This window comes from Protopterus annectens, chromosome 6.part0 (assembly GCF_019279795.1).
Source record: "Protopterus annectens isolate FY-2018-M chromosome 6.part0, PAN1.0, whole genome shotgun sequence".
NCBI lineage: Eukaryota > Metazoa > Chordata > Ceratodontiformes > Protopteridae > Protopterus > Protopterus annectens.
In genome coordinates, this window is record NC_056737.1 from 1,022,600,706 (window position 1) to 1,022,613,751 (window position 13,046).

At 40.0% G+C, this 13,046-nt stretch overlaps 1 protein-coding gene across 1 annotated transcript in view; it reads left to right on the forward strand.

Annotated features, from left to right (window-relative positions):
* Positions 1-7,870: 7,870 nt before the first annotated feature.
* LOC122804650 (ADP-ribosyl cyclase/cyclic ADP-ribose hydrolase 1-like) overlaps positions 7,871-13,046 on the forward strand; it is a 359,461-nt gene continuing 354,285 nt past the window's right edge. Inside the window, exon 1 of the mRNA XM_044074633.1 lies at positions 7,871-8,098. Coding sequence (XP_043930568.1) covers positions 7,884-8,098 — 215 coding nt within the window. The 5' untranslated portion in view covers positions 7,871-7,883. The remainder of the gene's footprint in view (positions 8,099-13,046) is intronic.

Consider the following 13,046-nt stretch of genomic DNA (forward strand, 5'->3'; position numbering starts at 1 on the left):
TGCAAAAAAAGAGTAAATACAACAAACTGCGTGAGGCAATACGTGGACAAAAATGAAGGTATTTAGGAAGAAAAGAAGTGAGAAAATTGTCAAGGGTCTTGTCTAAGAAAGAAAATTCAGCAAGGCTGACAGGTGGAATTTTATTGGGCATGGGTTACAGATGTACAGGCCAGCAACAAAAAGAAAGTAATCTGTTCCAGATGGATTGATCACCAGATTATATGTCTAGTTGCTACTTAGACCAGGTTAATGGCATACCTGAATATTGATGGGACTCACATCAAAGGAAAAGGGAATTTGCACTATGCATTGGGTACAAGGCCTGGTAACATGGTACCCTTGTGTATTCATGGAGGTTTTCACCTGTATAAATTAGGTATTTGTGGAGGGGATGTCACGGAAAGAGGATACTTTTCAATTATTTATGCACTGAAGGACATTCTCTGCAAATAGCAATGTATGCGCCAGTCCAAGCCATGCCCATGATATGGAGAAATAAAGTCCTAACTATGACCCAGATGGCCTGCATTAGTAAGGGGCAGGGAAGAGTGAGTGGACAATGCCATTTTACCTATCCTGGTAGAAGGAGGTAGCCTGTTATTTTACTGCTGGCTCTTGACCATGAGCTGGAGGTGCACATGACCCAGGACACCTCTTTTCAGCTGTTGTATTCAAGAAGGCATCATAAAGTGTGAACAAGAGCTAGCTGGCATGCAGGAGCATGAACATGGCATGGTCGTGGCACTGTGGCTGTGAGATGACTTCGGAATGCTGCAAAATCTAACATATAGGCCAACAAAAATGCAGTCATCATTCATGACTGCCTGGATGATGCTATCACAATCTTCCAGTTAGCTACTGCATCCGTAGAGATATCAGAGCTCAGTGGTCAGAAGGCAAAAAGGGTAGAACAACATAGTAAATACTCAGTTAAAGAGAGTTGATTGACGTAGGGTATAATATGATAGCAATGTACTCACAGGAACAGGTGACAGTGATAAACTCAATAGAAGCAATAAAATGGATCTCAGGGGGATATAAATCGAAGGTGAGTACGGTTAGACTTTGGAAAAATCCTAGTAAACACTATCATACATACAATGATAGGACACTTGCTAAAGGGACAGGTGTAATAAAGGGTACCTGGGACAAGTAGGGATACAAGCATAACTTTGGGATGCATACGTGCACAGTGCTAGCTGTAAATGAGACCTCTGAAATTAATATGGGGTGTTCTGTCAACTTTTGAATAAGTTCAAAAATTTTTGCAACTTTCATCAGTTTTTGTGAAGACCATATGGATCCTATACATACCACTCTTCCCTCGCAAGTACACTGACCAGCAGACCCCACTGACGTCAGCGATGATTACTGTCACCATGCCATATAGGGAATATGCTATTCCCATTTTTAAAACAAGAAAAATCTTTATTGAATTATCACTTATGACATAGGCAATCATACATTTCTTATAAATGAAAACAAACCATATTGATATATTTTCCTGATGCAAACATTATAAATCACATATAATCTTCCATACAGTCATTGTCCATCTAACATTACATAACTCATTCAATTCCCGAGTCCCTTAAACCTCATTCCTCCTCCAAAACATTATTCTGCATGTATTGCTCTAACAATACATGGAAAATGATATATGTTTTGTTCTCACAATTCCCGATTTTTTCGATGTAATTTGATCCTACCCTTTTTCATCTCTGTTACTCTATTCACTACTTCTAATATGTTTGGTTTAGATTTTGATTTCCATTTTCTAGTTATTGCTTTTTTGGCAGCTACCAGAATTAAACTCAGTCAGGCCTTTCTATGTCTGTACAATTCCGATTCTGTATCACAGCTCAAAAAAAATATTTCTTTAGTTATACCAATTAGCTCACCCAGAATTTCTGAGAAAGCAGTTTGCAGGGAATTTTTAAAGTCTGCCGAGTCCTTATACTCCCAAAAGTATGTTCCCAATTACCTCTTTCTCCCCATCACACCACAGACATTTGCAACCTACCTGAGGAAAAATTCTTTGGGGTCTGCTTGGGGTATAAAACTACCTATGTAAACACTTCCAGGCAAAGATCCTAAATCTTCTAAACCTTGTTGCATATTTGGTAGTCATACATTTATCCGCCTATTGTTTTTTTCTGAATTGCTTATCCAGTCAGTCTCTCTTCCCAATCCTTTCTAACCTCATTTGATTAATTCCTATAGTTATCATGCAATATTTTACATGCTCTACTAATTATCCCTTTTTTGTGAGCAGCTGCTGTTCTAAATTCTACTAAAAACTACCAATGCTGGTCTTTCACTTAGGATTCCCATATTTCTCTCTCTTTGCTTACACTCTTGATATCAATCCTTGATAGGGAAGGCAATCTGTAGGCTGCAGTCCAAATATATTCTTGGCCTCTTCCCATTCTATTACCTTTCCCTCTCTAATTACTTGCTGACAATACTTTCGTTCCTTTGCCGGTATTCCAGCCCCCTCTTGCCTATTCTCTGTTCCCATAATTGCCATCCTCCCTATTGGTAGAATCTCCTTTCTCCATTCCAGTGTCAGCTTCGTTCTTGGAATACTAATATACTATTTCCTTGAGTAAGTATGTTACACCAGTACATCTGCACATCTTTTTCCCACACAGAGGGAAGAAGCCCAGCCTACAGTCCAGATGACTGGGGATTGATTAGTGGCCCTGTCACTGAAGACTTTGATTAATGGAGGTGCAAGAATAAAGGACCATTGCATGCCCACCTCTCTCTGGGTGAAAGAATGAGGATCATGTGCAAGGCCGTGGGAAGGTTAGGTCATGGTGAAGTTGAAGCCTGTATGTGGAGGCACAGTGTGGTCTCCTAATGTTCCATTGCATGCTCCATCAGGGTGGTGCACCAGCTAAGCATATCATCACAGAGGTGCAAGATATTTGTTTCACAGCATGGAAGCCCAAGTATAAGCCTTGGAAGCAATCAATGGTATTTAGACACTTTCTCTCTGGTCAATCTAACCCTTACTTCTAGAGTCCAGAAGGGCCAGTTTGGTTACAAATGAAGAAGAGTTGATGGTCAGAAGGAGGTGTAGGAAAAACTGTAGTTCAAAACAAAACTAAAACAACTCCTTCTTAAGCCTTGTACTTGTTCATGTTCTACCCCAGGATGGACATAAAACCATTAGGTACTTACCATCAACTGCCCAGCTCAACTACCTTTCTTCAGCCTTAATAATCTACCTTAATATCCTTCAACATCAGCATCTTCTCACCCTAAACAAGATATCTCACAAATACCCGCTAACCCCTCCTTTTTCTGTACTTCACATGGAGTCAGAGAACCACATTAATGGTGACCCTCACCTAGCTCCTAATAATTTCCTAAATGTAACCACTAGAACTCATGTTTTCCTCTTTCTCTGATGTATAATACTAACAATCCCCATCCTACCCCACTCACAGCAAAATTCCCACTTCTTCATTCACAGGGATTTTCTGCCCCTGTAGCCAGCTTTGTATTAATGGGCATCCTGAGACATGTAGGAATTATCTTGTTTTCTGACAACCACCTAATTCTGAACCGTGATACAGCATGTGAGATACTGTACTTATACACTGTATCTGGAATCAAGGCTCTCACATACAGCCATTACACATACCAAACAGGTTGTCAGAAACACACAACACAGCACATTACCTGCCAAACATGCGAGGCTGTTAAAAGTAATCTACCCAAACCAAAATGTCAAAGGGCTCCCAGGTTCAGCAATTACAGTAAGTGCCCTCAGAAACCTCAAAAATACAGTATCAAAGCAAAAACCACATGACACATTCAGCTAAAACTCGCAGTGTTTCTAAGTCTAAGCCCATAAGGCAGACCACCACGCAATCCAACACTTTGGTCTAAGCCCATAAGTCAGACCACCACACAATCCAACACTTTGGTCTAAGCCCATAAGGCAGACCACCACGCAATCCAGCACTTTGGTCTAAGCCCATAAGGCAGACCACCACGCAATCCAACACTTTGGTCTAAGCCCATAAGGCAGACCACCACGCAATCCAACACTTTGGTCTAAGCCCATAAGGCAGACCACCACGCAATCCAACACTTTGGTCTAAGCCCATAAGGCAGACCACCACGCAATCCAACACTTTGGTCTAAGCCCATAAGGCAGACCACCACGCAATCCAACACTTTGGTCTAAGCCCATAAGGCAGACCACCACGCAATCCAACACTTTGGTCTAAGCCCATAAGGCAGATCACCACACAATCCAACACTTTGGTCTAAGCCCATAAGGCAGACCACCACGCAATCCAAAACTTTGGTCTACGCCCATAAGGTAGACCACCACGCAATCCAACACTTTGGTCTAAGCCCATAAGGCAGACTACCACACAATCCAACACTTTGGTCATAGGTGTCTTCATTGTAAGGCACGCCAATGTCCTTTTCACTGGGCTGAACAAGGAAAGGGTTATGGTCAGTTGCCTATCAGGTGCCACTACCCACCAGATCACCCACGCATTTTGGTCACTCAACCACAAGTACCAGTATGACTCAGTCATAGTCCGTGTGGGAGTAAATGACCTAAGATGTACCTCCCTAGATTACATGAAGGGATACATGGTGGAGCTTTTGGACCATGTGTCCCGAGCCGGTGTGAGGGTAGCATTGAACAGGATTCTACCTTGTCCAAGGATGATGCCATAATACGACAAAAAATTTTGATAATTGGTTTTGGTGTCATTCACAGCAGAGGGCAATATTTGTAAGCCTGAGACAATATGGTTGACAGACCACTATACTTTGCAAAGGATGGTCTGCAGCTGTCCCTGCTAGGCTTTCAAGTATTGGCTACACCCTTGTCTACCCTTATAATGCCTTTCTTTAGGCATTGCCAACCTGATATACCTTCTGACCTAGAGGAACCAATCCAGAATAATCTAAAAGTGATACTGCTCAATGCCAGGAGTCTAAACAAAAAACTCCTCTCCCTGCAAGCTATTACAACCCTGGAGAATGCAGATGTCTGTGCATTTACTGAGACATACTTTAAATCTGTGGAGATCAGCCTGGCTGTGTAGGGCAATAATACCTTCAACACAGTTAGACCAGCTACTGCACAGAAAGGGACAAAAGTTAGAGGTGCCTCAGTTTACATCAAAAACAATCATACCTCAAGGATGAGTAAAAATATGACACACCTGAGCTCTTCCACACACAACTCACAATATGCAAATTCCTATACCATATCTTTGCCAGTTACAGACCCCTCATAACCCAGGAAACCCATACCACTTACTTAAATGAACTTGAATCTGTCTCCATTCAAACCAACACCATACTGACAAAGTACCTCGCTGTAAACTGTGAATGAACTCAAACTCGCATGCACAAAGATTCCTGGACTTTGTCAGCATGAATACTCTGAACTGGCTAGTCTGTTCATCAATCAGGAGCACCAATACCCCTAACCAAGTCTTCACTAACATGGGGAAAGTTTCACCAACACCCCCAAAAGTGTAAAGCCCTTATTGGTCAGGTTGGACCATAAAGCTGTTTTCTTTGAAATAAAAAATAAAACATGGCATACCACGTAACCCTGAAACTTTTAGGAATTATTCCATGGCAAACTTCCAACTTTTAAGTGGCACCCTGGCAAGATTTTAAGCCCCCTTAAACCCAGGGAACACTGTTGCCTATGTAGAGTCATTCACAAAGCACCCTTTACAATCATATATACAGCTGAATAGAGGCAGCAGTACCTACCCAAAATAAACAGAGGGCAAATTTAAAAGAACAAGCCACTCTGGTGGATCCCCAGCATCAACAGGTTGTACAGCAAAAGGAGGAAATTCATGACCAAACATAAGAAATGCAATGGTCAGCAAAGTAAGAACTCCAAACTAAATAAACAACTCTGGGAACTAATTAAGTCTACCAAATCCAAACGTAAGGTAAAAGTAGCCTCTTAGGGTAAGGGCAACGACAAGACATTCTTTAGCTGTATATGAAACCTCAAAGGCAATACACAGTAACTATACATACACCACTAACTATCCACTTACCTTTATCCAAACTCTAACCCTAAGGTCCGTCACTATCGCACACTCACCTCACCTGCGCCCCAACCCTAACTCACCTACCCTGCCCTAACTCTCACATCCACACAATCGCACACTTACCTTACCTGCGCCCTAACCCTAACTCACCTAACCCGCCCTAACCCTCATGTCCACACAATCGCACACTTACCTGAACCCAACCCGTAACTTTCCACCACAGCGCTGAAAATATCAAAGCAACAGAAACGGACAACCAAATTCTTTCCCTAGGAAAAAATTTGGTTTTCTGTTTCTTCAATATTTTCAGCGTTCTTTGAAAACGGGTCGATATTAGAACACTCAAAATTTTGAAAGTTCGGTGTTCTAATATAGGCCCAACAAAAATACATACAGGAACCCTCCAAAAATGGTAACATTAATTACCTACTTCATAAAATGTGACATTTCTTAAATAGAACTGTTAATCTAACTGAAGAGCCAGAAAAATAAACTATGTTAAAAAGCTGCTTGGAATAGGTTGCTGACACCCACTACCTTTGCCCCATTTCTAGGGCCCAAATGCTATTTACTGGTACTTATACTGCCTCTTATAGACACCCATTTTTGCTGGGAACATTATAAAGTTTATCTATATAACTGGAAGGTATTCACTGCCATACTTTTTTATAGAATCATGGGTGTTCCTCTATGAATTTATGAGTTACTGCTGGACAAAGCCAAAGCTGGAAGGGCTCTAATTAATTTAAAAGTTATTAGAGCAACAGGTTTTGTATCAACATGCATTTTCAGGGGAATACGATGTACAAAACATTAATATTTAATATCTGTAGTCCTCACACATTTACCAGAAAGTAAAACATTCTGTGAAGTACAGGTCAAAAGTATCAGGCAAAATCAGGGATGTTCTGCAAAATCTGAAACAGTATTGACAAGCCAGCATTGGGCTGTCACTCCCCACCTTTCCTGTTCTGGCTTCTCCTGTGTTTCTGGATCCCAGCTCATCTATGCACAGCAATAACTTCTGGCATCCCTGATGCGTCTGAAACCTGAAACTGAAGGAAAAAAACCTTGTCTAAGAATGAGGACAAGAAAAGAAAGCACCCTTTACAATATTATTTGCTGTATCATAGCTGTCAACCTTTAATTTCCAGAATCAGGTGTCCTTATAAAGCAAAAATAATTGGAAGCAATGGAAAATTGGTACACACAACTGATAAAACTAAGATAACATGAATTAGTGTTTGCTTTCTGAAGTAAAATAAGTCTACTTGACTGTAATGCATCACCTGTTCTCAAAAACGTCATGGATTCCAGGAATGTCAGTTAAATTGTGAGTTGAAATCAGGGACACGACTGAAGGTCAGTGACAGTTGAGAGATACAGTTGCTATACATAGACTGATTAGTTTCATTCGTTTAAGCAACTGTTGTTTAAATGAATAAACACCAGCTGCAGGTGCTAAATGAACATAGATGCTACATTTCTTCTACACTGACATTGCCAATCGCAGCCCCCTAACAGTTTTCACCTGGGACAGCCCTCCTGCCACAGCTATTGGCCTTTTGGGTCATAGTTAGGAATGACAGCTAGGTCACAAAGTTGGAGTTGCAGTATGATTTTACACATGTTTATTTGCCATTTACAACTTCCAACAGAGGTTTCATTAATTGAATATCATGGAATGCTGTCAAAATGAAGGTAACAAAAAGGCGTGGTTTATGTACTTGATAACACCCACAAGTACTATAAAAACGTATAAATGTCAGACCTAAAAAGAGGACAGGAAATAGACTGTTTGTGATCAAAGCTGCATTCATGATGCTTTGTCAGGGTCATTCATGTTGTCAGTCTTTTACTGCAACACATGTAATTGTATCTGTACTTTTAATATTTCTTGTTATTTTACTTCCAACACATGCAGTTGATTTGAAAAAAACAACAGGGAATGGTCCAGGAACTACTAAAGGTATAAAAGAAATTATTCTTGGTAGATGTTATGACTACACCACCCTGATGAAACCTGTTTTGAAGTAAGTAAAACCGGTTTCCTTTTTGTTTTTGAAATTACTTTATCTATCTGGACATACTGTTAAACTTATCAGTGTAATAAGAAAGTTATTATCGTGATATTTTAAGAATAATGTGACAACAAGAGTACCGGCTTGGAGCTCAGTCACTAAAATGTGTTTGTTTTCTTTTCTTTTTAATTCTAGGTTGTGCTGTCAGCCTATGCATTAATAATTTTTCTGTCCACCTTCAAAGACGAATTTAAAAAATTCCTTCACACCATATCAAACTGTCCCTGTTTCACAGCAGGTCACACCACCTAACAGCCTCTCAGCATTAGTCTCCCTAAATTACTAACAACTCTTAACTCAACCTCTCCCTTTATTAATTCCTACTGTACCATATTTGTTATAAATTAATTCATATTCAGTTTTTGACATGTGCAGCTTACCGCCTCTCTGTTATCTTTTTTTTATGTTCTTTGTGAATTATTTCACCCAGGCAGCACCTGCAAATGGTCAGTTATGATCAAGTACTACCCCTGTAAACCAATCTAATAAAAATAAAAATCAGATAATTTCTCTGAGAGGATGTTGTTGCTTAACTTATGCATTTGCCATGATGAAATTGGAAATGATGAATGATATAATTTTCCCCATGGGTGTAAGTGTATACTGTTCTTGTAGATGCAGTAATTTGCAAAAGGTTTTTGAAGTTTTTGTGGGGGAGTGAAGGCGCACAGACATGTACAATCACACAATGTTCAGTGCTACCAAATAAGTGAGACTGGGAACTGTCTCAGAGACAATCATCTTTAATGTCACAGTTTCAGTTATACCACAGCCAGTATGTGGTGAGACAGTGTAAAATCACTAGTACAGAAATTTGAAAACTGTGGGTTTAACTTATCGTGGCCCTGAAGAATAAGTTGCCCAATTGCTGCAGTCAGACAGAGCAGTGTTGTTGTTTGTTTGTCTTTTGTCTTTTTCCCACTAAGGGGTCGCCACAGCGGAACTCCGGTCCGCTAATGATTGGCAGCAGATTTTTACGAAACGTGGAGGTGCCAGCTCGATGCCCAACCTTCAACGGAGGCATGCCCATTTACGCACGCATGTCTTTCAAACGCTACCCAACCACGGGGAGGACATGCAGACTCCACACAGAAGGCACTCCCAAGCCAAGCCGAGAATCGAACAGGAGAACCTCTTGCTGTGAGGTAACAATGCCACCACTGTACCACCGCGGAATCCTGTAATGGAATAAATTGTGGGGAAGCAAAACACAGATGATGAAAATGATGACAACCTGTGAGGTGTGGGGTGGTGGAATGTCTGCCATTTGTGACAAAGATCTTGAATTCCTGCTTAGCACTGAATACTACAATCCTTCTTAACTGTGCAAGGATGAAGCAGAAAGCACAAAAAGATTCCAAAAATGTTAAGAAGTAACAGAATTCTCGTTGAGTAGGAAGGAAGGGTGATACAACTCTTGATAAGTAGGAAGAAGGGTGATGGAACTATTGATGGGGTAGGAAAAAAGGGGTAGATTTGTCTCAAAGGGAATGGAGACATTTCATCCTTTCACGTGCAACATCAGCACATGATTTTTCCTTGTTGAGGTAGACCCCATACCCCCAAAATTATATATGCCAACTCCACAGTCCCAAAACAATGGAAAAAAACTCAGTGAAAGTGTAGTATGGGCTTGCACAGTTCAGTACACTGTAGTAAAAACTTCCACAACAGTAATATTTCGACAAATAGGAAGATGATCAGAAATGTAACAATGAAGTGGAAGTAAGTCCTGAATTTTGTTAAATGCACAATTATTACAACCCCTACTAGCTGTGCAAGGATGAAGGACAGAAGGGTTCCAAAAAGACAAGAAGTGATGGAGCTTTTAATGAGTGTGAAGGAGTTGGCTTGTTACAAGGGGAAGGCAGGAGCCTCATCCTTTTATATGCAATGGCAACAAATGGTGAATGAACTGTGTTTATTAGCATTAGAAAAAAATGCACTAACAGCTGAAGCAGCAACACAATCTCCTTAGATAGATTAATGGAAGAGCAGGGAGGAAGATGTCTGTCTTTGCCACAAAGGCAGAGTTATAATCATATCTGGTGATTGCTTCTAGCATGTCACCAAGGCTTTGTAGTAGTGATAAAAATATTCCCAGCCCATATATTTCACCATTTAGAAGTAATGGCAACAATATTGCCAATCCAGTATCACAGCATTTACCAGTAGGTATAACAAAGGACTACAATTCATAACATGAACTTTGACTGTGCAAAACATCAGTGTTTTACTGCTTGCAAACTCTGCAACATTAGCTTAAACAGACCAAAAAAACAAACAAAAACCATAAAGCCATCTTACAGTTTTGACAGTTATCAGGCATGTGACTAAGTGCCCTGGTTCTAGGTAAAGGTATGTAATCAGCAGGATCACTTGGTGCCACACAGTTGAAAGATCTGATGTTAGCCCAATTTCTCTAGTGGCAGAGGTCTTACAAATTTTTTGAATTTGTCAAAAAAGTAATGTCCTTAGCAACAGATATCAAATGTGTGATGTAGTCTTCTGAACTAGAAAAATATATAAACTGAAAAGGACTGAGGCATAGGTTATAATGAAAATAACTGTAGTGATACTAGCCACCAAACTGAGATGATGTCTTTATAGTTAACCTGACTGCCAAACATTGAAGAAAACTAGCTGTTTGTCACAGAGTTAATCAACAACATGCTAATGAGTTTCACCCTGTAGTTATAGTTTTAATTTCCTTTTATCTATTGTGTGAATAACAGTAACTCAGTTAAGTGTGTCTATATTAAAAGGACGAACATTCAGAAATGCGAATATGTGTACATCGGCACATAAACATCGAAGTGCAACAACAACAAAAGACAAACATCGACCATCAGGATGCCGAACGGATTTCCTTGGCCAGCAGGGTGTTCGTGGGGAAGACGAAATATATCCCTTTCCCCACTGTAGTGCGGTCTCGGAGTTGGTATATTTAAGTAGGGGGTGTGGGGGTGCAGGGGGCTTGCCCCCTGCAAAAGTCGTTTATTGAAGTTTGTTTACATAGGCTTTCCTTACCTGTATGGCACTGTTGTTTTCTGAAATACGTCCGGCCGCTCCGGCGTCCTCATTTCCATTGTTTATGTCTTTCACTGTTGCTGTACTTCCACTTTTATGTGTCGGTGTACTCGTATTCACATTTGTTAATGTTTGTGCTTTTAATATAGACCCAGTTAAACACAGTATGTTACCCTGAAAAGAGGGTGCCTAGTGGGATTATCTACATTAAAAAGAAAGGAAAAAGAAAACCTTTAGTATAAAACATGAGCTTCCTAGAAAATAAATATTTATTGTCTGTTGGTATTCTACAGTCTCATGAAGTTACCTGTAGTCAATATGTTTGAAGATATAAAGGGATTGCTGGTGAATAATTTACATGTGACTACAATTGTTGGATTGCGGTAAATAACTATTATTTGTCAGTGGATTGTGTTTCCACCCATGACTCCACTGAGCTGAATGTCTTCGGGCTGCATATAATGATTCATTAAATCAGCCATAGAAAGCAGCATTTGTAGTGGGTGATAATAAGGCAGATAGTTTGATCCCTCACCTTGCATTACCGATCAGGAGCCTAATGGAAACAGTCCTGTGTGATTTTCATATTGTATATACATGCAAAGCACAAAACTGCATTTTGACCTTTTAGCTGTGCCTGATTTTAAGAAGAACACACAAACATTCTTCAAACCATGTGACATTAAGTATGTGGTGTAGCAACAGCAGCTGTTAACTCAGAAAGCTGCAGGACAAACAGAGCTGAAATGAATGGCTGTGGCAACAGATATTCCAATGTTCTTGTTCAAGCAGGTGTTTTATGGCAACAGGGACTCTCTCATGCCATTATGCTGGATCTAGAGTTGTAGGTGATTTGTTACTACAGGTATTCTTTAATTCTACACCCAGCTGGTGGTGATGGATACCAAAGACCCAAATGATGGTGATGGATACCAAAGTGAAAAACAATGTGAACACTTTAGGCTGAAAAGGTCAGATGGAAAGGCACAAAGCTAAAAAAAATCAGTCACAGACAGCAGAGATAACATTTCTACATCAAACTACATGAAGAAATACTTTCAATTTTGCAACAAAATACCAGTGCTGCAATCCGTAGGTAAGAGTTCATCCAGAATTACACTTTGACTGTGTATTTGTGGTAAGAATGCACTGCCTTGTAAGGCTGTAGCATCCACACATTACTTCTCAGACCAATTAAAATTGCTACAAATTTCAAAATCCTGAGTCCCACAATAATGATTCCTCTTGACAATTGAGTTTGTGTGACATATCTTAGAATTCAGCTAGTTTCAAATATTTTGCTGTGTACTACAGTCACATGAAATCAATTGTGTTAACAGATTGAGAAATTGCTACTAAGGCACAGTTATTATGTTTGTGAAAAACTAAATTATAAGCACCTGGAACCATGGATTTGCACTTTCAACTGCCTTTGTTGCCAGCTTACTTAAACTGGGCATCCTGAGACAATGTAACAATTGTCTCATGTTTACTGACAACCACTTACTACTTCAAGTTGACACAATGTGTGACAGATGGAGTTATTTAATACTATTGAGGCAAAACTCTCACACAAAGACAGCACATATAATAAGCAGGTTGTTAACAACACACAACACCACACTATAGCTCTCTCACACAATACAGACCAAACACATACTGTACACCTACATTTGCGGAGGATCTTAAAAGTAACATACCTAAACTGCAAACATCTCTTAAATGTAACCCAAGAAATAAGCACCATCAGCAGCCTCAAAAACAACACAGGCAGCACCCAATATGGAACATACATTTAAGAGTCCCACAGAATAGTTAAAAAGTCTAAGGCAAACCTGTATACATCCTAGTCATAGGTGACTTCATAGTG